This window comes from Eucyclogobius newberryi, unplaced genomic scaffold (assembly GCF_026437365.1).
Source record: "Eucyclogobius newberryi isolate DKJ021-1_F unplaced genomic scaffold, fEucNew1.0.hap1 SCAF_16, whole genome shotgun sequence".
In the NCBI taxonomy this organism is placed as follows: Eukaryota; Metazoa; Chordata; class Actinopteri; order Gobiiformes; family Gobiidae; genus Eucyclogobius; species Eucyclogobius newberryi.
This window is the reverse complement of record NW_027315790.1, coordinates 27,409,271-27,436,368: the sequence shown is the minus strand read 5'-3', so window position 1 is coordinate 27,436,368 and position 27,098 is coordinate 27,409,271. Positions and strand designations below refer to the sequence as shown.

At 40.4% G+C, this 27,098-nt stretch overlaps 1 protein-coding gene across 1 annotated transcript in view; it reads left to right on the top strand.

Moving 5' to 3' along the window:
* angpt1 (angiopoietin 1) overlaps window positions 1–27,098 on the top strand; it is an 83,246-nt gene that overhangs the window by 32,000 nt on the left and 24,148 nt on the right. The window contains exons 2-6 of the mRNA XM_072448182.1: window positions 9,675–9,830; window positions 11,024–11,145; window positions 12,612–12,844; window positions 22,738–22,865; window positions 25,834–25,935. Coding sequence (XP_072304283.1) covers window positions 9,675–9,830; window positions 11,024–11,145; window positions 12,612–12,844; window positions 22,738–22,865; window positions 25,834–25,935 — 741 coding nt within the window. The remainder of the gene's footprint in view (window positions 1–9,674; window positions 9,831–11,023; window positions 11,146–12,611; window positions 12,845–22,737; window positions 22,866–25,833; window positions 25,936–27,098) is intronic.

Below are 27,098 nucleotides of genomic sequence, written 5' to 3'. Positions count from 1 at the left end.
ATTGACAGCTTTTGACCTCAGAATATGATTGTAGTTTGGATTTGATGGTCAGTGATGGGAAAAAAGTTTGACAAAGGGACCAGAGCTACATTAAAAACCTGCATATACTAAAGGTGCATATACTATTACTTTTAGTAGTCGACTAGTCAGTGATTATTTCTATTACACATAATCGACCAAATGAATGTTGAAATACGAGGACTGAAGACTTCTAGATAAAGAATATTATTGATACAAATCAGCATTTTTTTATCCTTATGTTCTATAATGCTGTTGCCTTTGGTATAAATAGTACCTTCGTATGTGTTTTATATTCTTTATAATCCCGATAACGATTACAGTTGCGTCCCACGAGTCTGCCACCTGTTTGTCTACATGAAGGTGTTATAATACTTTACCCGGAATATTCCTCAATTATGGCCTTCAACGTAGTACCTGGGTGTTCATCTGAACCACAAACTGGACTGGACTCATAACACAGACGCACTGTACAGGAAGAGCCAGAGTCGGCTCTACCTCCTGAGGAGCCTCAGGTCTTTTGGAGTGACAGGGCCACTCCTGAAGACCTTCTATGACTCTGTGGTGGCATTAGCCCTCCTGTACGGTGTGGCCTGCTGGAGCAGCAGCATCACAGAGAGGGAGAGGAAGAGGCTGGACAGAGTCATCAAGAAGTCCAGCTCCGTCCTGGGCTGTGCTCTGGACTCGGTGCAGGAGGTGGGGGACAGGAGGGTCCTGGCTAGATTCACATCTATGCTGGACCGTGAGTGTCACCCCCTGCAGGACACTCTGTCCGCTCTGGAGAGCAGCTTCAGCGAGAGACTGATCCACCCTCGCTGTGGGAAGGAAAGGTTTCGTAGGTCTTTCCTTCCTGCTGCTGTCAGACTTTATAACAAAAACTGTTTGTCCTGAACACTCGCAATACTGACCTAACCTAATACTGATATGCAATTCCGTCATATGTGCAATTACTGTCGTGATTCATGTGCAATTACTGTGAAATTCATCTGCAATCCACGTGCCGTCGTGACACATATTCATGTGCAATTACTGTCGTGATCACATGCAATGGTATTTATGTATTTATTTATTTTTATCTTTATTATTTTTTCCCCTCCATCCCTTGTTGGGTTTTGTCTATGGGAGTTTTTATTTATAGGAGATCTTCTACTGAAAGTGTTTTTCAGACTTCCTATAAGTGATCTGTTCTGTTCTTCTGTATCTACCTCTGTATATACCTGCGTTGCACCAATGAATATTCCCCATGTGGGACAATAAAGGAATATCTTATCTCATCTTATTTATTTGGTATTTATTCAATTAGTTGTTTTTAAAGCTCAAAAATACTCCTCTCCACAGATCCACCCTGTAACTTGCTGTAACGTCACCTGCTTGTCTCCGTGGAGGTGGATAAGTTTAATTCCACACTTGGCAACATTCCCCCAAATCCTTCGCCCACACTCAGATAACTCAAGTGCTCTGTACAGTCCAGGCCTACATCGCGTTTACTCTCTTCTCACTCGTGTCCTGGACGCTGTTTAGACACAGATCAAGACCCCCTTTTACCACCAAAGTCCCCCTCGATGGGAACTGTCAGGAAAAAGTGGTAAACGGCTGTGCTAATGTGTAACAATGATAGCGAGGAGGACATCTTTGAGGGATTAGCCTCTCATGCTAAAGTCGTGCGTCTGTCAGCTCGTGATGATGTACAGAAGATGAGTTGGAGGTTCTCACTGGTGGATGGAGTTCTTGGCTTCCAGTAGCATTTGAGCTCCAGCCAGTGAAAGAACCTTTATTTAAGTTTTGGAGATGAGCAAAACATTGGTTTAACCTTGAACTAAAGGATCTGATTGATGCATGTGAGGACTACATACCGTATTTTCCGGACTTTAAGTTGCAAATGTTTTCATAGTTTTGGCAGGGGTGCAATTTATACTCCAGAGCGACTTAAATGTGATATTATTTACTATTTTCACACTAACAACCACAAGAGGGCGCTCGAGGCTCTAAGCGATGCAGAAGAAGAATCTGCACTTCCTCTTCCTCTGGAGTTTGTGGAGTTGTTTAGAAGTGACACAGAGGAAGAAGAATTCAATGGATTTAGTGATTTGGGGTAAAACTGATGCTTTGGTAAACTTGTTAGCATGTTCTTTATGCTATAGTTATCTGAATAACTGTTCATATGTTACGTTAACATACCAGACACTTACCACAGTTCTGTCTGTGCGTCATGTAGCTGGAGGTGTTAGCGTTAGAATACGTACACCTATTCACCATGTTCTATAATCTGTTATTATTTTAAATTGCATTTCAAGATGAAATGTCTGTTCTTGGTCTTGGATTTCATCAAATACATTTCCCCCAAAAATGCTACTTATAGTCTAGCGCGACTTATATATGTTTTTTTCTTCTGTATTATGCATTTTTTGGCTGGTGCAACTTATAGTCCGGAAAATACGGTATATATTTTCACTTTAAATCGCACAGTATAGTATTATTTCTGTCATGTTGATCCGATACTCATGTTCCGGGATTGTACAGCACATCTATAAAAAACTTGGGACTCAAACTAAACAGGATCAAGGTCACAAGTAACAAACCCAATCCTGTTTTTTTTGTTAAATTTGTTTTTTGAGAAATTTGACCTCAGGAGTTAACCTCTCACGCTCGTCCCGTTTACCGGATCCCGCCTGACGAACTGCAGAATACGTGTGGGGATTTCTCACTGACGGATCGGGTCCTTTTGCTCTTCCACCACATTCGCTCAGTAACCCAAACAGTGTCCTGATAAAGCCGCTCCTCTGGTCTTAAAGTGTCCGCCCCGCTGCCCTGTGAGGTCTGCAGCCTGTCACTGATGTCCCGGACAGCAGCCTCCAGCAGACGGCCCCAGATTAGAGCCTGATTGTAGCTCATAAAACATCTGAAATGACAGGCCAGTGCGGGCAGACACCCTCCCAGACACTAAAGTTAATGTAGGGTTTCACTTAGTGGCTGTTTAAAGACACGTCTGTAACCGTATCGTTCACAGCACGTCGTAAATTCATGAAGCTCGCTGCAAAATATTAGGCTTTTGGAAACATTTTATGATCTTCACTCCTTTTCTATGTATTTTTGAAGAACGTTTTGCTGGAAAATTATACTTCACAGGCGCCTACAATGGACGACTCTTGAAGTATTGTCCGTACACTAGCTTGTGATACTTTGCGACAATACAGTTTATGGTAGAAAAGGTTTCAAATGTGAAGGTTTACAATATCATCTGTTGCTTTGTAGCTGGATGTTTGAATTTATTCCTGAACTGTCCGTGGCAAAAGAAAATGTGATTTTGTCAACTGGATTAAAGTTTTAAAAAGTGCTCCATGTTGCTTCTTCAGTTCTTCTGACACAGGAAAGTGAAAGGAGGAGCTAACGACACTGAAGCTAACACAATTGTTGTATCATAATAGTTGTTTACAGTAAGAATGATCTATTAAGTCTGTTAAATGACCCTAAAGTGTGTCATCTGAGTCATATTTTGCTTAATAGGTCATACTATACTGCTACTTGGGGCATTCTCTGATTAGCCCTATCGTTTCCTTTCTTTTGGTTTAGGCCTGAGCACGGCGTTGTAAATGGGTGACAGGTTGTACCACTGGTTCTCAACCTGGGGGTTGCGAAGTGATTTCCCCAGATGATATGAGAGGAAACAGTCTTAAACCCCCGGCGTGGACATAACGGAAGGACATGTCTGGAACGTACTCCTGACAGCTGGGAAGAAGGCCATCCCAAAAACACGGATGACACAAACTGCTCCGAGGACTGGACTGACATCATAACTGACACAGGCATTATGGGAAAAAAATCACTTCTGGACTTAATCTGAAAATAGACACATTTGAGAGACGATGGACAAAATGGGACTTTTATTTTGGATTTAATATGCTTCAACCCTTATTTTCCTTGGATGCCATTCCCCATTTCATCCCTCACTTAACTTATGCTATTTGTGTTTATATTTACATTTTTATTTTAAAGAAAGTTGTAAAAACAATAGTGGAACCCTTCATATGCAATGGTAAATGTAGATTTTTATTTGTTAGCCTATTTAAGTCATTTATCTACGTTTATGTCTTCAAAATAAAACCAACATTAGACATGAGGCTACTTTATCACTTTAAGGGTTTATCACTTTGGGGGTTGCCTACTTTTTTTAAGTCGGGGGTCGCGACTGCCAAAGGTTATTTTGGGGGTCGCGTCTCGTTGAGAACCGCTGCCTTAGACCCCCATTTCTGTTCAGAGATGGATTCGTTTTCCTGACAATAACGATGTCTGATTCAACCAGGCTGTGTCTGTTTGAGTGGCAGTTCAGCGAGCGCTCCATCAGATGTGTTTGTGACCTCATGCGCTTCACCCCAACGGCAGGAACATTTTAGATCATTTACCATATTTCACAAGCTCCGAACTCCTTATTTTCACACTCAAACATTGAAATTCAACTCTCAGGGTACGGAACACGAACCCGAGATCGCACGCCACAATCTTCTATAATCGCATTCATACATTGACACAATCTGCGTTTGACCTCGCACTATGACATGGCATTGGTTGTCTCTCGTGGATATTGGGGCAGAAATATGTTTTTAAGTACAGGTTATAAACTGTCCACATAAGCCACAGCATCCACAGAGTCCCATTTTTAAACCCTACCGAGTGGTGATTTGACAGGATCGGCGGTTTTGTTTGTGTTATCTTGGTTCTCTTTGGTACTTTCCATTTATGACCCACCAGATTAAGGCCTGACTCAGGCACTTTCCCACAGACGTGACGTGTGAAGAGGTGGTGGGTCCCAGCCGGTTCCCTTAAGCCGCCTTGTCTCTAAAGTCGGACTTTTTACTGCCTGTGTACGGTTTAAATCAGAAGAAAGCACAGTTTAACAATTAAAAACACAGATAATAAATCACCAGGAGTCTACGTCCCATAATTGTTTAGAGGTTTTTTTGGCCCCTAGGCTTTATTGGCTTGGAAAGTATAGTGTGAACTAGGTGAGAAGAGCAGGAAGGACATTCAGAAAATTGTCAGAGCCGGCGGGAATCAATCTCAATATCACTTAAACCACAGCACAACAGCACATTAATTTAAATTTACTTGTCGTTAAATTCACAAATAAATCTTTAATAATGTATTTTCAAGGATACAATTTGTCGTTCTTTTCTGACGTTCTTGTAACACAGTCACGTGTTTATCCCAATTATTCCTCGACGGTATTTCTACATAAATAAAACAAAATGTGTAGAGAAAAGTATCTTCCGGACGCATGAAGACGTTTTAGTGACGGATGCAGTCGGCAGCGCGTCATCGCGAGGGGCGTGGCCTGTTGTGGGTGAACGTTCTCAGTCGATTCAACAGGAAACACTTTGTCCCTCTTTGAAGACGTTTCCTGTTGTATTATGTCTTGGTTGTCGACATTACGTTAACTCAGAAAAGTAAATGAATTGTTCTGTAGATGTAAAAGTACAGCATCTAGCCCTGGACCTCTTTATTCTTCATGTCTTTGTGTCTGCATTTGACCCGTGGGTGATGGAGCAGCTCTTCTACATTGAAATGAATGAACTGCTTCCTCCGCAGAAGTCTATTCATGGGCGTTACCTCGAATGCAGACTCTATTTATCTCTATACATGCCACAGCCAAAGTTAGCATAGATGAAGAGCTATGTGAGCTGATACTACTGCTACTGATACTGCAATGAATACTACTATTTGTACTACTTCTGGGGAAACTAGATCATTACTACAGCTACGACAAACAATTGTGCCGCTATCCTGCTAGTCCGCTAACTCCTGCGACCCTTAAATCTTCTACATTTGAAACATTATCCATTAATTTAAGAATACATTAGCTTGACCTGTCATAACGGGAGAAGGGTCATTTCCAGAGCATAAATGAGGTTGAATGTCAAATATGTGATGGTCATAATTCTTGAGGTTTTAAGACTTCAACCGTGACCAAAAAGGATAATAAAACAAAATGTGTTACCCCCAGATCAGAGAATTTGAATATCCAGTAACCGCTTGCAAAAACCCCCCCAAAAAAAACAGGAATTCATTACTGAGCAAAGTAATCAATCATTGTTGTAAGTGTAATTTTCTGCACAATTTCTCACATCGAACTGTTGGAGGTTGTCTGGGAAATGGCACTTTACTCATCAATCTTCTGCACTTATTGGAACATGTGTTTGATCTGAAAATGAACCAGAAGTCACTGGGCAATAACTCGGCCAAGAAAAGGTCAGAACTGAGAGTCTGATCCGACCTGGCAGACGCGCAGTGACGGTCACGAATGAGAAGAGTCCAATGAGGGACAACGACGCAGTCAATCCTTCAAATCACTTTTGTTTTACAGTATCTCAATGGGCACTTTACAGAGTTTAAGCAAGACATCCATCTCGGCATAATCTATTTGGATTAGACACTATGGGACGTATAAAAACACACTATGGGACGTATAAATACATATATGGGACGTATATAATGTGCAATTACTGTGAAATTCATGTGCAATCTATGTGCTGTCGTGACACATATTCATGTGCAATTACTGTCGTGATCACATGCAATGGTATTTATGTATTTATTTATTTGTCTATGGGAGTTTTTATTTATTTATAGTAGATCTTCTACTGAAAGTGTTTTTCAGACTTCCTATAAGTGATCTGTTCTTCTGTATCTACCTCTGTATCTACCTGCGTTGCACCAATGAAATTTCCCCATGTGGGACAATAAAGGAATATCTTATCTTATCTTATAAAAACACACTATGGGACGTATAAAAAACAGCTATAACATCTCAATAGTTGTTTTTTAAGATGTGATCGTATTCAACTAGAATATTGAGTATTGTCTATAATTTAAATTATTAAAAGTGACCTAAAATAGAACAGAATTGTCTAGTTTAATCCGTGTAAAAGGGGAGAGAGTGATATTTCTTCACTTTTGTCGTAAATTTTTTACGTTTTGTGTTTTACTTGAACCTCCACCAGGGACATTTACAACCACATTTTAGCACATTCCTGAAGTTAAAATATAATTATTGAGATAATGGCTAAGATAAAGAGAGATATGCATTCTTGTCAATGACGCCCGCCCTGTTAGATGCAACTTTTCAATTGATATAAGCCATTTTTGTGCTTTATTTTTGCTTCCCAGAGTATCAATCCTTCTGCATTGTGGCTAGAATTGCATATATCACTGGTTTAGACACTGTATATATATATTTTTTTTAACTTGTGGCATAATGGAACTAATTAATGAGTAAGATTTAGTTATCAATGGGTTTCAGAGTGATGAAAAACTAGCGCTTTTGTTATAGAAATGAAATATTGTAGTTTTCTAATGGTCAAAAGTCCTCAAAATTTGATCTATAACTGAAACTCATGAAGAGTACAACGTCTACATTTAATATGATCAATTTGCAAGGCATTAAACGCACGTCCACCATGCAAACCTATGTGCGAGTGATCGAATGCGTGACTCAAAAGTTGGCCTTACATTGTTAGTAAAACCACAGCCTATATATATATATATATATATATATATATATATATATATATATATATATATATATATATATAGTAGAAAAAGCTTCAGTTGTAGTCATCTGGACTCAGTTTGCAAAAATAGACGTTTCGACTCTCATCCAAGAGTCATTGTCAATAACGATATTGAAAACTGAGTCCAGATGACTACAACTGAAGCTTTTTCTACTATGGAACACGCCTGGACGAATGAGGGATTACACCGACATATATATATATATGTATATATATATATATATATATATATATATATATTCCACTGTCGTTTCTTAGTAAAGACGTAGTGAAAGTAAGGACAAAAATGGACACAGTCTTTCCCAATACACCTGACAGAACCGAATGCGAGTATAAATGATCGACTCGATATCACTTTACTGTGTCAGCGCCGTCAATGTAGTGAAGTGTAGGAAACGGTTGCTCGGGACGGAACACACGGGAGACTTGACGCTGATTTGCTTTGGCTGCTGCATTCCTGAAACATGGCGGTCACAGCTCACTGATGAGCCAAAGTAAAACATCTTTAAAGAGTGAAAGTGCTCCGGCCCCCGCTTTTATACCCCATAACTGAATCATCTCACTGTGTGTCCAAAAACCGCTCGCCTCCCTCGGGACGAATCACCACTTAAAACTAAATCGGGTTGAGTGTATTTACCAAAACATATTAGCAATGTGCGTTTTCTTTTCTTTATACGCAACGTTGTGTAAAACCGACGAAACACATTATTTTGGAGAGCGTATAGCACGGTGATTACACAGATGGTCCGTATTGAACGCTCATCGGTCTTGTCGTTTGTTTGAGGTCAAAGGTTTAGAGATAAGAACGGCCCGAGCTGTTTCCCGACAAGTTTGAGACAATATCGACCCATCTCCGCGTCGTCCGCCATCGCGCGAAACTAACCGCCGACATCTGGACGCGCCGGCGGAGAGTAAACTCACTACAGTGCGTACTACAAAAGACGTAAAGCTGACTCCAATCAAATCATATCTGGGCCAATGCTAATTTAATCTAATTTCGTGTTTTATCTGAATGGATCCAAACTGCACTGATTGAAACGTTTTTAAAAACATCTGGGAGCGTCCTAGCGTATTTGTTTATCTGACCTCGACATGGAAAAGCCCACTAAACAGATAAAGAATGGACTTTTGCGTGTGAATCCTGGTCTTGGAGGGGCATCAACTCTTCTTGTTTTGGTCTTGCTGGTTTTCAGATGACATCACAACATCGTATCGCACCGTCATCGTTTATGAAAATGCCTGGCAGGTTAAATGTTTTGTATCGTCTGTCATTTCTGCTTTTGCTGTCATCGAGCTGGTTCAAGATGTTCTCTGATAGGCTGTAAGGTTTGTGTCTATTTCAATGACATTCTAGCTTTTCCAGCCTATTTCTACACATCTCAGGCTGCCCCAAATACATTTTATGTTTGCTGTAACCCGACCCAACATTTTTCAAGTGGGTAGGTAGGTAAATTATTATTATTTTTTTACTTTGAAGGCATAAGAAAAATCCAAATTTGTATATAAAATCTACCCATTTAATGATAATTAACTCTACTTCATTTGAATGTTCGGATTCTCGGTTGGCACTGAGCGTCACGGAATAGCGATACATTTTTCACCTACCAAGTCCACTAGCACATCACGCCACGTCTCAGTCTGTCTTAAAACCATCAACTTATTCTTAATTCTCACTGTTTCCCCGACACACTGAACACACATGTTGTTGTCGCCATTTTTTGATTCTGCGAGTGACCCGCAACAGTCAATGAGACGTTCTCCGTTCATGTTAGTTACATTTCTCGGCGGTTTTTGCAACATTTTCGGCTTTAAAATACATCTAGCGAGTTCCAGTGATAGAAATGTATTCAACAAGGCGCTTTTTGGAAAAAACGGACGGTGAGTCGGCGAAAAAGAGAAAAAAAAATATTTGGCATAATTTTCACAAAATGCTTATCTTTTTTTCAGTCAGCTATTTTTTTACCGGGTCGGTCGGGTTACGGCAAACAGACATATTTTTTTGCTCTGCCATACTGTCCCACTTTTAGCCCACAATGGAGTTCGCGGCTACGACCATCTACGTTATCGTTAATATTCTCGCTCTTCTTCCAGATCGAGAGCTACATCAAAGAGAGCATGAAGACGGAGATGGTCCAGCTGCAGCAGAGCGCCGTACACAACCACACGGCGGCCATGTTGGAAATGGGCACCAATCTCCTCTCTCAGACGGCAGAGCAGACGCGTAAACTCACCGACGTGGAGACGCAGGTGAAGGCTCCGCAAACGCCGCCGAGAGCGTAAAAAGGGAGTCGTTAGCGGGCTTTTGTGGGAGGTCAAGCGAGGTCGACTGGGCATTAACGCCGCTCTTTCTACTTTTACTGCGTCCGTAAAGTCACAATGGTTTGGTCAAATATCATAAAGACGGCTGGAAACGTGCGTCTTTCAGGTTTTCGTCAGCCAATGAAACGGAAAACTAGACTCAAATTCTTCTGTAAAAAGGGCAAATAGGTTGAGGTTAGTTACATTGGAGGTTGTTTTGTGATACGTCAGAAATGATTGATTATTAAAAGGAAAATAAATCTTTGCTTTAGCCAAAATATGCGATCAGATTTCCGACAAATGTAACGGTTATGTGAGCTGCGAATGAGCCGATTGCAAAGCTGAATTTCTGTGGAGTTTGGCATTAGTGGAGACAACTTCTTGTTCCTTGTGGCTTAATTCATAATGAACAAATAGATTATTGAAAACGATTCAGGCTTAATAAATACTTTGAGTTAAATTCAGGCTTAGTAGCTACTTTATTTGTACTGTATGTGTTCATTATGAAAAACCAAAGTGCTGCACAACAGAAGAGAGAAGATGCAGGATCTCCTATAATTTAACAAAGTACAACAAAGCTATTAAATCACATATGAAATAGAACAGTCTTAAGTGAGACTCTGTTACTTAAAGGCGGTATGGACGATTTTTCGGCGATTTGAGAACGCAGGTGGAAGTGCGCATGCGCACTCCCCCGTGTGGACTGATCCAACACACATGTGCGTTTGTTGATTAGCGCAACGGAGCGCATCGCATCTCTCGTCTCCCGTAGATTTCTGTCCACTTCTGCGTCAGCTCGAACTGTCTTTCTCCGTCTTCATTTTGCCCCGTACACTGAGGGAACTATATTATGATAGATCCATGCGCTTAGGCACGCGGAAACGTGGGGACGAGCCTGACGCGGCTGCAGGTGAGCGATAGGTGCATTTTATGATTGATACGTGGCAGGACAAATGATTTATCCACGCCACGAGGAAATATGATAAAAAAAAATTGCTGAAAAAAAATCGTCCATACCACCTTTAACTTTAACGTTTTTTTAAGGTTTAAACCATTAAAGAAAACTAAGTTGAGAGTGAACTAATGCTGCAATGATTCTTTTACAACCACTTTTCATCTTTTCATTTCTTTGCATTTCCCAGGTCTTGAATCAAACATCGAGGCTCGAAATCCAACTGCTGGAAAACTCTCTGTCCACCAACAAACTGGAGAAGGAGCTGATGCTTCAGACCAACGAGATCAGCAAACTCCACGACAAGAACAGGTCAAAACGCACAACACTTAGGCAATCGACTCCGCCCAGTCATTCCTCTGCAAAATAAAGTGAAATAAAACCACTGCCGACTCTGCTGTGTAAAAACAAAATCAAAACCTTTGCGACCCATAACCACAGCGCTCGCCCTTCTACACGTATCCATTACAGAAGCGTGGATTGTCTCTGGCAGTCCGTCTCAGGGCATGAGGCTGGACTTTCCATGGTGCAAAATGAATAAATTAAAACTGCAGATTTCAGTTAAATTCTTCTGAGTTTCCACGTCGGATTGGATGCAGTGATTGGTCCGTTGGGAGTGTCACGGATGAGGTAGTGTTTTAAAGTGCTCTTTGTGACCCGTATCCATAGAGACCCATTACAGTGACTTGAAAGCGATGTCGGAAAGTCCAACAAAGCGCTGATGGCCAGGGATTATAGTTGTGCTCAAAGCTCATTGAGTTTGATTTGTGGAATTCCCAAACATTAAAGTATTAGTGCGTTTAAGTTTTTTCCCTTTTACAGAATGAGCTACGTGATATCTTAATGATTTGAACTCGTGCCATCTTTCAGCGCAATTTCTGTAGCTCCAAGAGGCAAGTTGGATCACAAAATGCTAATTTCAACATAGTCTCTCAACTTTAAGAAGTCAACACTTGTTAAGCAGCTGCGGACTTAAGTCAACTGACGTAAAGTCAAGTAAATACAATTACTACAGCAGGGGTACTTGTTTCCATTTCTCTCAAACCCTTTGGCACATCGCTAGTATTCACACGCATTTATTTTATGGTTCCTTTAACAAACGTAATGTCTCACAAAATTGGCTTTTTCGAGCGCTTAACCGTGTCATGACATTGTTCCATCAAAGACATACCCAGAGTTGTATTTTGCTTCATTTGCACTTTTTATGAGGTCATCCTCCCTGATTCTTCGCTGAGCCTCGGATAATCATTGGCTTTAAATTTCCCAGAATTGTGATGTCAAATATAGAGGTTTGGTGATTGCATCCACGCACTGAGCTTGAAATTGTTTCTCAAGTAACTGCATCTTCGTTCATTCTCAAGTAACTGCGTTTATGCACATTCGCCTGTTGCATCAAATGGATTGAACAGCAGGAGACTTGCTATTTCTGGTGCCTCATATTTCATAGTTTTGCACAGTTTGTATTGGGATGTCCCATGTTGCGCAAAAGGAAATCCCGGTCAAGTCAAACAAATGGAACATACTTAGTCATTTTTGATTGGAGCTGTGCGCAAAATCAATCACGGCACGGACACTCTGAGGAATGTTACTGAAAACGATGTATTGGCCGTGAACATATCCAGGTTATATCATGTGTAAATCACTGATATCAAAACTTTATTAAATACTTAGACAAACTTGTGCCAAAGGATTTGCTGCGACTCAAGTCATAATTCAGGGATTTCCCATCTTCCATAACAAACTTTCCTTGACCTTTTCGTCTTGTGTGTGATTTCCAGCCTGTTGGAACAGAAGATGTTCGAGATGGAGGACAGGCACAGGGAGGAGCTGGACACGCTGAAGCAGGAGAAGGGCAGTTTGCAGACCCTGGTCGGGAGACAGAGCGGGGTCATCCAAGAGCTGGAGACGCAGCTGAGCAAAGCCACCGGGAACAGCAGCGCCCTCCAGAGGCAGCAGCAGGAGATGATGGACACGGTGCACAACCTCATCAACCTTTGCTCCAAGGACGGCGGTAAGTCCAGTGAAGACGAAGACGCTCGCCATGAAGCCGGTCCTGGACATGGAGTTCACAAGCACATTCACTTTCGGAAACCAGAGTTGAGTTTTGTCGTTACGCGAAAGCAGCTACTAGCATGATAACAGTGCACTTCCTGGTATAGCACAAGCAAACAACATTCTCATTTTGACACAAAGGGCAAAACTAATAGTTGGGTCCAGCCTCTTAAAGTCGTTTTAGATTCAATCGCGTTTTTTGCAATGAACAAAATACAAAATTATCTGTTATAGTTCAACTCACTTTGGACCTGAAAAAAGCACTATTTGTCTTCTATAATGAACATTGGGCATGTTTGGATTATTACGATTTGTAGTATATAGGTGGACTACATATACAGCTGTATCCTAGCAACTCAGAGAGAGTCGCCTCATCTTAAGAAGAACCTGGGTCCGATTGTGGAACTGAAGCTTTGGGTCTTTACTTTGTGTAGCACGAGTTGGCATGAAGTGAAAATTATAATAAATCAATCCAGCACAATAGGGTCGTTAGCATTAGCATTTCTGCCATTAATGAACATGTAAATAAAACGCCAACAAAGCCACTTGAAGATTTGGTTCTGGACCAAAGTTAAGACTTGCATTGCTAAGTACAAAATCACAATAAGATAAGCCTGCACATGTGAAAACTGATCATCAGAGTCCTCCAGGGGCCTCCAGCTCCTCTCATCTTACCTCACCTCGATTGAAGGAAAGGTCTATTGCAGAGAACGGATTGAGTGTCTTAAAAGATGCAACTGCTGATGTTTGTGTTGCTATTGTTGCCAAATACAAACACGAAAGCCCAGTTTCTACCAAGCTCAAGGCCAGACACAAGAAACACTGCTGGTTTATTGTGTTGAGTTCAAGGGAAACAGACTTGTCTAAGCAGGAGGTCCATGAAAATTCAAAGTTGGCTGAGATGGGAACTTTCAGCAGGCAGTCATTTGTTTAGCGATTCCGATAAGGCATTTGATTCTCATGGCTAAAAATACATCTCTCAAACCCTATTTGGGCAAGTATAAACAAAGAATGTCCGAATTTAATTGAACAAATTGGCCGATTCCTCTGAGCAAACAAGGGATTAACATATTTTGATTGACTGACATTAAATATATGAAGCAAGACAAAAAGACCAAAACGATTCTACATGTTCAATATTTCTGCTGATTTGTCAAAACCTCGTCTGAAACGTTGATTCACTTCCCGACAGCATTAACTCTGTTTTTACAAGTATTTTCTCACGTTGCTGGGATACGGGTTTATTTACCAATCCTTCACGATGATGATGATGCCGCTGACAGAGTAAACCTGCCCCACACTGAGAGACACAGGGAGAAAAAGGCCAACGTGAGATCACCGAAGAAACTAAATGTGTTTCCAATTGTGTCATATTTGAACTTCTATTGAAGATGAACTACCTGATGTTACTTCTGTCCCAGCACAGTTATCCTCAGACTTAAAACATATACATCTGGATCATGCAAATGTGGGATAAAACGTCCTAAAAACAATGTAAATATGCGCCGACACCAGTATGGGTTGGTACTGCAAAATGTAATGGATCGAGTATTGATTCCATCTCTTCCGATACTGATCCAATACTGCAAATAGCCATTTTGTGAACACATGTTTTACTGACTTCATCCCAGGAAATGTGGACGTGGGGTGCTTTATTTTCAAGCTCCGGTTCGCTATTGTAAACACAACACTTCATTTGTCATCTGATGTGCCAAATATTGGTTTTATCCACATTTTACAAAATAATAATTGCACCATTTTTACTCTAGAAGTGCAATGCTCTGATCGTTTTAAAAATGTGAAGTGAATTTAGCTGCACAAACTTTCCTTTGGCACACAACTTACGACTAAAACATCCTGCTAATGTTTAGAATACATCATTTTCAAGGCATTTCCAGTTCCAAAAAATACTGTAGCTGAGTCAATCCGTCAGAGATACTGGACGTACCAGACATATTCCAGAAATTGAACCATTGACATTCGAGCAATACTTTATTATCATCGATTTCATTGGTTCTGTCAATTTCTGGTCCAAAAATCCAAGTACGTCCGTTCTCCTATAAATCAGCACGGGGCTTTCTTCATGTTGTGCGCTCACTACGACTTCACAGACCAAATATTGCATGGGAATCCGGTGAAATAATTGGCTTGAGTCTAGTTCTCAGAGAGCCTCCCTTCTGTTTATAAGGGACTTGGGATTTCCCTTTCAGCCTGTAGCGGTTTGACCTGCAGCCGTGTGAGATGGCAGCTCCAGTCCAATGGCCTGAGCTCATTAGCTCTTTCGCACTTGTTAAAACACAGTGTCCACTTCGGCCTGAAACCCTGGAGATTTCACTCGAAAACGCTCGGCGTGTCGTGGGATCAATTTTCAGCCGCTTCATTTGCATTTTGAATTTCCTGCTTAAATGTCTGAAAAATGTTTCCCAGCGTTGGCGCTAAAAATGAAGCAGTGAAGGGAAAATGTACAAGGCTGAACAAGTATTTGTGTGGTTATTAAAGAGGATGATTTGAGTTTAATGAAGATTTACTGTAACGAGAGATGCAAAAAGAAAAGAAAAAAGATCATTTACGTGTCGTTTTATTGCAGAAGTGCTGTTTTTAAAGGCGTTTTGTGACTTTTCTGCTCGTCTCGTGTCAGGTTTTTGCTTTATCTCGAATATTCTGCAAAATGGCAACATAAAGCTATCTTACATGACAAAGGAATCAAGCCTCTTAAGTAAGTATTCAGTTAAGGAACGTGTAGCGTGCTCGGAAAAACAGTCTGATCCAAATATTACAAGTATAATTTAGCAGAAAGACGGCAACACATTTCCACCTGGCCTTTTATACCTTTCTTTTGTATCGGAAAATGAATATATACATAGAAAAACACGCCTTTACCACAAGTAAATGTAGTTATTCTGGCCAACCTTCGTGATATAGTAGAAGAAGAGCACGGAGGACATACAGCAAAATGTCTGAGCTGGGAATTAAAACTCACAAGAAGTATTTTGCCCCGCACTAGTCAAGTAAAAGTATCTGTAGAGCACAATTCAAACAACACAATATAAATCACAATACATCAACATTTGTAAATACTGTACATTTTAAAAGCGTGTACTGCCGTAACTTTCCGTGTCGGCCATGAATATCATCGGCTTGTTTTATTAGAGACATTACATTTGTCCCGTTTTGTTACAGGAACCATAAAGTTGGACTCTCGTTACGGTTTAAACACCTGCGTATTTCATTGCGCAAACGTACGCGCTAATGATACGAGACGTTAATAGCCGTTAGCCGCCCCCGCGCTCTGTGGTTGGTCCTTTCCTGTTCGGGGGACAGAAGCGTTGACGGCTGCAGCGGGAGTCGGGGGTCAAATGTCCCGCCTCTCCTCCCCCCCCAGTCGTCCTCCCTCACCCGGTCGTCCTCCCACCATTTCGTCCTCCCCCCGCTCGTCTCTCCCGCTCTTTATCCCTCTTTTCTGCAGCTGAAATCCGTCAAACCGTGGATGGGCCCTGAGGGATTCCCTGTAGGTGTAGACGGTATCGCCCTCAAACTTCGCTCACGGGCCTCACGCTTTTCAACAAAAGACCCCGTCCGAGCTTTGAGTCCGGAGTGTTGCCGTGGTGCTTTTCCTGCGCTCACGGAAGCCACCTCCGTCCGTCTGTTTGTTTGTGGAGATTAGCGGTTTCGAGAGGCAGGAGCCGCTTTAGCGCTCGGCGGCGTCCGGTGGCGTCCGCGGCGCTCAGACTGTTTTGAAAACTGAGACGCTGCATTTCCTCTCGGATTGAACTCAAATCATCCTTGACTTTGCCTTTAGGGGGAAGAAAGACTTTACTGATCACCGGGCGGTTTAGCACTGGATCCGTTTGAAAGCTAAAGCTAACTACCGCCAGGACACTTTACGCTATACTTTTTAGATAATCCAGAATAGATTTTCAAGTGTTATATCAAAAAAGGGAAACAAAAACATTCATAGGACTATAATATATGTATGAGAGGGTAAACATTGAACATTTGACACAACGTAATCTACTTTATAGCATATTTAAGCGGCGAGACAATGTGTTCGAAGTATTTATCTGTTTGATTGTGGTGTAAAATGGGACCTTTTTTCTCCAACTTAAGGGTTTTGTAGTTGCCGAGAATGAGGGTTTAAGGACAATGAATGCTGTGTTACGTTATTATCCATTTGCTAATTTCCTTTGAACACTGTTTAATCTGTTTTTTAACTGTTGCCCTTTAAGGCAAATTAATGACTGAATTGATTCATTAGATAACAGGACATTTTAATCACAAAAAAAACACAAAAGCCGAAATAACCAACTTTTCTTTCCTCATAAATGTGGTTTTCCTCCCGCTCATGAACACAACACTGCCTTCATCTAATTATAAAATCACTAAATAACTTTGGGGTGACAGATGATGCTAGTGGACATAAATCAATCATTATTAAATGCTAATAGTCCAAGGGTTTGTGACCTATTAGACAGAGTAAATAGATAAGTTATTGTTAAGTCTCTAAAAGTAACTTAAGTTTGTGGATCTGTGAAAAAGAAGACAAAATAATCATTGTCCGAGTATTAAAATGTTATTTTGTGATGCGAATGGAACTTTTGACAAACTTGTGCCAAATTCCAATGGGTAAAAGACAAAATACGCAGCCTGAACGTTGTGATTTGGTTAGCTCTACTGCTCTGTACCGCGTGTAGCTCTAATGAAAGGTTCCCCCCGCTGCAATGCAAAGTGGGGCCCGCGCGGGGGTCTTTTGAAGCGGGGGATGCGGCAGCGCAGTTGTTTAGGCTGTGGTCATTACACAAAGCTCATTAGGAGGTAACGAGCCACACACCGCTATTAGAGTAATGGAGCTCAGGTTTGAGACTGCAGCGGCCGTTAAATATGATCGAGTTTTACACAGAACCATTATCCCCCCAAATTCACCGACATCCATCACGGTTTTTACGACGCGCTTACGTTTTGTCGACGTTTAACCACAAGCCCCTCGACGGGTTTTTACGCAGAAAACTCACTGTAAAGACTCAATGAGAAGTGGAATGGTTTGAACTGGTTTTGATGGTGTTGTAAAGCATAAATGTTGACTTTGTGCTGCTGCTAGTTCAGTTACCGTATTTTCTGGAATATAAGTCGCACTGGAGTATAAGTCGCACCAGCCAAAAAATGCATAATAGCGAAGAAAAAACATATATTAGTCGCACTGGAGTATGAAATGCAGTTGCAAGTGTGAAAATAACAACTAATATCACATATAAGTCGCTCCAGAGTATAAGTATATAAGTATAAATGTAAGTATAAGTCGCACCCCGGCCAAAACTATGAAAAAAGTGCGACTTATAGTCCAGAAAATATTTTTTTTTCTGTGTCCAGTTTTGTAAATTATTCAAAATGTTTTCAATTTGACAAAATCCTAAAACTTTAAAATGTTGTATTTGAAAAACAACATGCTACTACATAACAGAGATTTGCTGTATTTTCAGGTTATACAGAAGACAAAATAAGAAAATACAAGTCTGAAATGTATTCAGAGGAATTCAAAATGTTTGTTGTTTGTCCAATGAGTTTGAGAATTGTAATTAGCAACAGAAGTCTGGCGTGGACTCGTGTGCTCGGCCTGGTTGTCCTTTCACTTTCTTCATCAAGAGAAGGAAATATCTGTTTTTTAATCATGTGAGTTTTGGAATCATGAGAACATTTTGGATGTTTTTATCATCTTTAAAGCATCAAGATGTGACTTCATGAGCGTTGACTTAACCCTGAGCACGTCCTCACAGCGAGTAATCTGCCCTTCACCGTGCAGTATTATGGTACGCAGTATTTTATGCCAGATGCCCTGCCTGGTGATGATGCCGTGGATATGTTCTCATTCGTGGTCAGGATGTTGTTGCTTGATATCGAGCATTTATTCAATCGCATGTGTTTTTATTAAATGTAAGTTGAGTCACTGTGAGCGCCCTCGCCTCTCCAAAGATCTGACCTGTAATTTTGCCTGGAGGCGTCGTCTCTGTTGTGCTAAGTTTAAAGCCATAGTGTGGTACGTTTCTGGCAAAGCTGTCACATCTCCATGGAGACAAACAGGTGGACTGTCACTGCTCAAATCCACTTGAAAATAAATGTGTGTGGATATTCAGATTTAAATACCTAATAAAATAAATAAAATAAATAAAATAAATAAAATAAATAAAATAAATAAAATAAATAAAATAAATAAAATAAATAAAATAAATAAAATACAATTTAATAAAATAAAATCAACAATTAATAAAATAAATAAAGTAAAATCAACAATCAATACAATAAATAATGATAAATAATAGATACAAAATAAAAACATAAATAAAAATGAATAAAAATAAATAAATACATAAATAAATAAAGATAAATAAATAAATATTCAAAATAAAATTTTGTAAATAAATAAATACATGGATTATTACTATTATTATTCAGCTGAAGGTTTACATCGTGCACATTTGTATTACATACCTCATATTTACGCTTTACGTTTTTTATATTGAATAGGCTGTGAAAATGTATGTTTTACTTTACATTTTCTCTGGGAGGAATCAAGCGGCTGTCATTGTGGCTCAGAGTTGATCCGGTTCAGTCTTAATGCTGCTCTCTGTTCCCATTTGGTCCAAAGATGTGGAGTTTAAAGGAACTCGCGTCATCAATGTTGACGGATCACCAGCAAATGGCTTCGGCCCTAAATACATTCTGCACTGGCCTCTGAGAGTTCTCTGCTACGAGTTCATAACATGTTGCATACTTCGCACATGCACAAATACACTGGAGTAAAATACGGTGCGCATTCCCTTTAAGTCCGAGTGGTACTTGGGAGACTAATTGCGCACACATGGGAGCACTGATGTCCACAACAGTCCATTACGGTCCATTCATCACTCTGATTTGTCCGTAATATTGTGGCTCATTTGGCAAAAGGCTCCAGATTTATGCGAGCGGCCAAAGACCTGCTGATCTGTTCACATGAACCCCCCCACGGCCCGCGAGTCCCCACTGAACCGCTAAATATGTTTCTGTAAATAAATATTGGGACATAAATAATATTTGGAGAGCTGGACGGCACGCTGTTCGAGAGGAGCCGATCCTACACTTCCGCAGCGAGAGAGACGATTGTGAAATAATTGTACACGGAATAAATTCATGGTCGCAGCGTTGAGCCGCGATATGGAAACGGTCACTACTCGTTTTGGTTTCATTTTAATGGAACGTTCTGGAGAAGGGGCCACTGCTCCTGACAAGTTGTGGACTTGGGTTGGTCAAAAGCAGATTTCTGAGAGTTTACTTGATGAAAAAGCCTGTTCGATGTTGTAAAATGTGCAGAAAATGATTATGGCTACAAAATATTATTAGAAATGACTGCAATGTACTGTATGATATGGCTGTTAATTACTGCAATATTGATAAGTATTGTCATATTTGGATACTTTTAAGCACAAGGAATTCATGTTTATGTAAAAAAATAGGTCAATTTCTTAATGTATTACTTCAAACTTTGTCAAAATAAAACTTTACAGGGACGAAATCAAGGACACTGAGTAAGGACACTTGAATATGAGTAAAATCAGCCTTTTCCGATATTGTTTACCTCTGATAATTATTAAATTTATGTCAAATGGAGGACTTTGATGTTTAGTTTGTTGCGATCTACATTCTTGCATCGGGCACTATCACAATTTGTTTTGCGTATGTTGCACAGCACTGTTCCTCCGACAAGAAAGTGTTGGGTTCAATTCCCGGACTGACCATGGAGAAATGTGCCATGGGTGCTGCACTGGGATCAGTCGTTGTTTGCCATATTGTCCATGTAAAATTGAGAAATTAATAAAAAGCAACAAGTAAATTCCATGGAACAATTATCAAATTTAAAAAATCACAACCTCAATTGGGACTAAACCCGAATCAGAGCTAAACAAGGACTAGAACAGGACCAAACCAAGTCCACGTCAGGACTAAAATGGGCTCAATTTAGGACCAAATAACGACAAATGTGAATTCACCCTTAGATAAGTTTGCTCTTTCATCGATAAGGTTTTGCTGTTTGTACACTGAACCATTTGATATCACAATAGTTGAGGGGGACAAAACTAAAGATTCGAATAGCTTATTGCCTTCCAAATGTAAATGATGTTCCAAAGTGCTCAATTTATGAATGAATACAAGTTATGGGCTAAATGTGCTCAGTTCTTCTCTCTTTCTCGCTTGAACAGCTGGGCTCTTTGCAGACTCTCCCCTCCCTGTTTCGATCTCTTTGACCCCCAGAATGCCTCCCGCTGTCAGAAAACTTGGAGAAAATCACCTCCCGACAGCTTTAGCCTTTGTTGTGTTAGACTTTGGAGCGCGAGGGCCCTCTCCGTCAACCTGTCCCGGCTGGAGCTCCTTGTCACCCACACGTTATACTTTGTCAAAATGGTCGGCGAATACATCCAAATAATCCCAAGGACTTCCGCCGGAGCCTCTGAAGTCCAGCGTGCTCCACAGTGAAAGCAAATGGTGTGCGGAGAGATAAAAACCCACACGCAGGAAGCAACGTTCAGGGTCAAATGAAGGAAAAGAGGGAATCGGAAGGAGTTTCTGTCAATAACAAAAGCGAAAAAAGCAGTGAATATGAAGCACTTGTTACAACAGGACCCCCACATCCAGCGCTTTTGTAGTGTTTTGTCCTCGGCCCCTGCTAGTTTTCAAAATAGGGCCGTCGTAATTATCTGCAGATGCTTTTGAGAAGATCTGCTTCTCTTTATTTGATCTGGCTGCGTGTCCGGCTTCTGCCACCGGATCTGATCGGAATCGTCTGAATCCTTTTCTAGCGTGGCACTTCTCGATGTAAGAAGTGAGAATACATGCGACGAAAACAACGGTCTTAAACAGGTCTACAAAGCCCCACGATCCAACTTTAGAGCAACTTACTACATTTTGTCTTGTTAAGGTAAAAATGCCAATGGAACAGGTTTTATTTAATTTAATCTTATTGCACATGGAATACGATATAAAAAATACTTCTAAATACTGGCACTAGTCAAAATGTATTAAAATCTAATAAAAATACATTTAAACCAAGTTATACATTTTAATTCAAGCTATTTTTACTTACAACAAAATTCTGTTTGTCCACCTTATTTTCTGAATTTATCCTTTTAAGGTTCACCATCTCTTCTGGACCCGGTTTGGATTAAAAAAAAAACAAAAAAAACATATAAGTCGCATTTTGGGGGGAAATTTGTTTGACAAATTCCAAGACCAAGAACAGACATTTCATCTTGAAATGCAATTTAAAATAATAACAGATTAGAGAACATGGTGAATAGGTGTACGTATGCTAACGCTAACACCTTCAGCTACATGAGGCACAGACAGAACTGTGGTAAGTGTCTGGTATGTTAACGTGACATATGAACAGTTATTCAGATAACTATAGCATAAAGAACATGCTAACAAGTTTACCAAAGCATCAGTTTTACCCCAAATCACTAAATCCACTGAATTCTTCTTCCTCTGTGTCACTTCTAAACAACTCCACAAACTCCAGAGGAAGAGGAAGTGCAGATTCTTCTTCTGCGTCACTTAGAGCCTAGAGCGCCCTCTTGAGGTTGTCAGTGTGAAAATAATCAACATGTGAAATGCGGTTTCCAGTGTGGTATTGAACAAAATTATATAATGTGTAAATAATATCACATATAAGTCGCACCCCGATACAGTAAACCTCGTGTTATGGACTGCTCAATGTTATTCTGGAACAATAAAATGTCTGAGGTGTTTTACATCCACTTAGATACATTTACTTTCCCTGTTATGTGTCATTTTATACATTCTCATGTGTCTTTATCTGTTTTTCCTCAGTCGTTCCAAACACTACGAAGACGGTTGAAGAGGAGAAGAAGTTTCGAGACTGTGCAGATCTGTATCGAAACGGAATCAGAAAAAATGGGGTTTACACCATCCAACCCACGGCTCAGGAAAACAAGAAGGTGAGCGACTGTAACTACTCCCTTCTATTATAAATGTTCTGCCCTGCTAAAGCTTTTGGCGTACACTTTTGGTTATAATTCGCTGACATGATAAATCCTGGCATTCTAATTGGTCTGGCAGAGAAACTGACCTTCGCGGCTTTGAATGATTTAAAGATTCTGGCTTAAGAACGTGAAAAATACAACACATTTATTTTAAACCGTTTGCATTGGTCCAAACTTTTTTAATCTTCACTTTTCTAATGCTTTCCTAGAGTCGTAATAACAGTATTTACCGTGTGAGTTTGTAAGCATTCTTCACAGCGTTCAGAGGCCAGAGCGGTGGAGCTAGCATGCTAACAGCTAACAGCGAACCAGCGATACTTCCTGGTTGTGGATGATAAAAACACAATAATGCAGATGCAGGCAGCACACTGTGGACTCATTTTAAAAGACGAGATGTGATTTACACATAATTTGTCATACATCAATCGTGCGGTTCAATTTTGGCCTCACAATTTATGATTTATTTTAGCAGTTATTGTAAAAATGCCTTTCATAACTACAGATGGAACTAACAACACAAACTGCAAACCAATTCTACCTATGGGTAAATAAAGTTTCCTGAACCTGTTCTCATGAGATCTTGTCTGATGAGTTTAAGGTGAGACATTGCAGGTGAATAGGATATTTAAAGAAATAAGTTTGAAGTCACAAATTTGGGACATCCAAATCAGAAAAACGTACAGCAAAATGTACAGCAGGGATTTTGTATCTTCTTCAGTTTTTTGAGTAAACTACTGTAAATGTGAGTTTGAAATTAGACATCAACAAATCCTTCAGTCTGATCCGTCAAAAGAACAGGTTTGGAAAGTTTGGTGTGTGTAGGAGCCACTAAAGCTCTTTGTGTCTATGTGAGAAGCTACAATGTCCCGTATAAATCTATGAATTTGAATTGATTAAATTAAATAACGAAGCATCTTTAGCTTCAGAAAGGACAATGTTGTTGTTTCCAAGTGAAAGATCTTGAGAGCGCAAACTGAAAAGGAAATAAATGATTTTGCCTGTAGCATCTCGACTTAAACTTAACAAATTAACGTAAGATACAAAGAAGCAGCAGCACAAGCAAATGTAGAGCAATAATGTGTGATATAATGTGTAATATGCTGTAGATCTGACAGTATGAAGAGCAGCAGATGATAAAACACAATAACGACAGTAACAGCTTCACAGTCTTTACAAAGTCTCTGTTGTTTTGGATATTTCTAACTTCAAAACACAGCGCGGTTGTGAAAGTCTTAATTCCACGCCACTTTTCCGTCGGCTCACTCTCGCGTGTCAAAACACCGCTGCTTACTTTAGCTCGGGAGCAGCTGGACGCCTTTGCTCTTCAACAATAAAGCGAGACGGTGATCGAGTCGAGAGCACCGCTTTAATCACATCCAGGCCGGCTTCACGCAGCAGCTGCTCGGGCGTCTGAGGTGAGAGGCGCCGCTCCTCCGCAAAAACCACCGGTCTGAACACAGCCACCAGTGTAGTTCTACGTATCGCTAGAAGTAGGAAGTACTCTGTTACAAATACTCGACAAAGCTTTTCAGATTAACACTTTTAGACACTGCATTTTTACTCCTAATTGAGTAATATGAGTGAAATTGTACAAAAACCTTGACAGCAATACACGATTTGAACATTTCTTACATCTTGAGCGCTTCTTTTTGAGTAATATTATGTAGAAATGACAGTATTCTTTCTTGAGTACAATGTGTGTAAATATAAACCAATGAAAACAGCAGGGTCCCTCGTGATTTGATAAATGGCTCTTGATGCAATAATATAACTTCTACACTGCAGGGCTCATGCTATTCTGCTACATATATCACAATTGTTTACCGTATTTTCAGGAGTATAAGTCGCACCAGCCAAAAAATGCATAACAGAGAAGAAAAAAACATATATAAGTCGCACTGGAGTATGAAATGCTGTTGCAAGTGTGAAAATAACAGATGATATCACATATAAGTTGCTCAGGAGTATAAGTATATAAGTATAAATATAAATATAAGCCGCACCCTGGTCAAAACTATGAAAAAAGGTGCGACTTATTGTCAGGAAAATACGGTAATAGTCAGATACGTTTTAACAGCAGTATTTCTTTGTTTAACCTCTACCTGCACAAACACCATGCAAAATACACCAATTTTTTTATCATCAAAACAGTGAAATGTGTTGCATAAACAGGTTCCCTTAATAGTAGCACTGTCACAAAACAATGATGCAAAGTATATCCAAAAAATGCTCTAAAAATCGCCAAAGTTTGTGTCACGATGTAACAACATTTCAATATTTTAGCACAGCACAATAAAGTAAATTATTCGGTCGTAGAATCATCTTACTGTTAAAGGTTCCAGACTATTTTTTAAACATGTTTTACCCACCGCACGATGTCATAAATAATCCGAGTGTGTTCATAAACCTTCAACAGCCTCATTCTGATCGTTTCATGGCCACAATCGACCTTCACAAATCATTTTGCAGCCCATCAACAAATAAAATAGCGGAGTAAAACATGATCCAGATGAAATACATGGAATAACAATGGGGAAAATAACGTTGTCCGTGTTTGATGGGGTTCCAATATGGCCGACGGGAGCCAAAGGAGCCGATGCTGATGGAGTTTGAGGAGGACACGGACACGCCGCATTCCTTCTGATGATTCATTCCCAAAACATAGAGTAGGAGGGGCCAAAAAGAAAATAATTATCCCAATGACCTCTGTTATAGTCGATAAAAGGGAAAGTCGGGACGGCATTGCGCAATACGAGAAACAAATCACGCCGTTTTGAGAGCAATGTCGACAGCTAGTACATTTACTCTTTGTGTATTTGGTTTTTCTGTCACAGCTGTCCATATATGTAGGGTTATATTTATTTTAAAAAGATGGGGCGATGATGTTTCGGAGAACTGACCCCTCTGCGATGTCCTGTTTTAGGTCTACTGCAACATGGAAACAGCCGGAGGAGGTTGGACGGTGGTTCAGCGCAGAGAGGACGGCAGCGTGGACTTTCAGCGGACGTGGAAGGAGTACAAGCTGGTACTGCGTTGTTCACACTGCAGTTTGTATTTACACGGAGTGAGAGCCGAACCCGAGCGTAAAGTCCAGGACCGGTCAGCGTCTGGACAAACGCGAAATTACAGCGACATTTTCACTGACTCGGGACTTTGGGACAAACGAAATGACTGATGTTTTGGGACTTGAGGAGACTATGACATAGACTCGTGGATCAAGGACTAGTTAGACTTGTGGATCAAGGACTAGTTAGACTCGTGGATCAAGGACTAGTTAGAGTCGTGGATCAAGGACTAGTTAGACTTGTGGATCAAGGACTAGTTAGACTTGTGGATCAAGGACTAGTTAGATTCGTGGATCAAGGACTAGTTAGACTCGTGGATCAAGGACTAGTTAGACTTGTGGATCAAGGACTAGTTAGATTCGTGGATCAAGGACTAGTTAGACTCGTGGATCAAGGACTAGTTAGATTCGTGGATCAAGGACTAGTTAGACTCGTGGATCAAGGACTAGTTAGACTCGTGGATCAAGGACTAGTTAGACTCGTGGATCAAGGACTAGTTAGAGCTCTAAAGTCCATTCTGCACCTCTCTGTAAATAGAAGAACAGCACTTTTTAAATGTACTGGACTTGAAATCGAACCTTATTTTGACGACTTGGACTTAGACCAGCACCAGGAGGTCTCTAAGGAAGTTGCCTTGGACTCGACTCTGTCCAGTCCTAAGTGACCTGGACTTGGACTCAAGCAATGAGAACTTGACTGTGAGACTTGGACTTAAAAAAGAAATGATCCAATTGAACACAGTTTAGTTTTTTTCATGTGGACAGGAGCAGGATTACAGAGACATTCACCGTAAACCAGGTGCATTTTAACAGCTAAAAGCATATTTCTACAAGACTCTGACCTGCCTCCAGCTCATTTTAACCTTCAGAGCTCGGGATTGTATCGTCACGCATCAGAATGTAATGTCCAATGTCCAGTTTAACGCCAAAAAACATACAAACAAATGAAGAATAGTTGCTTTTTTGTCATTCTATCCCGAGCTCTCCATAGACTCATTATAATGTTACATAACTCGACTTCAACCTATTCATTTTACTGTTACAATCCTTCTTTAAACCTGTACAAATTGTGACGAATGATGTGTTTCTCTGGCTCCGGGTGGAAATGCTGAAAACTGCAGCTA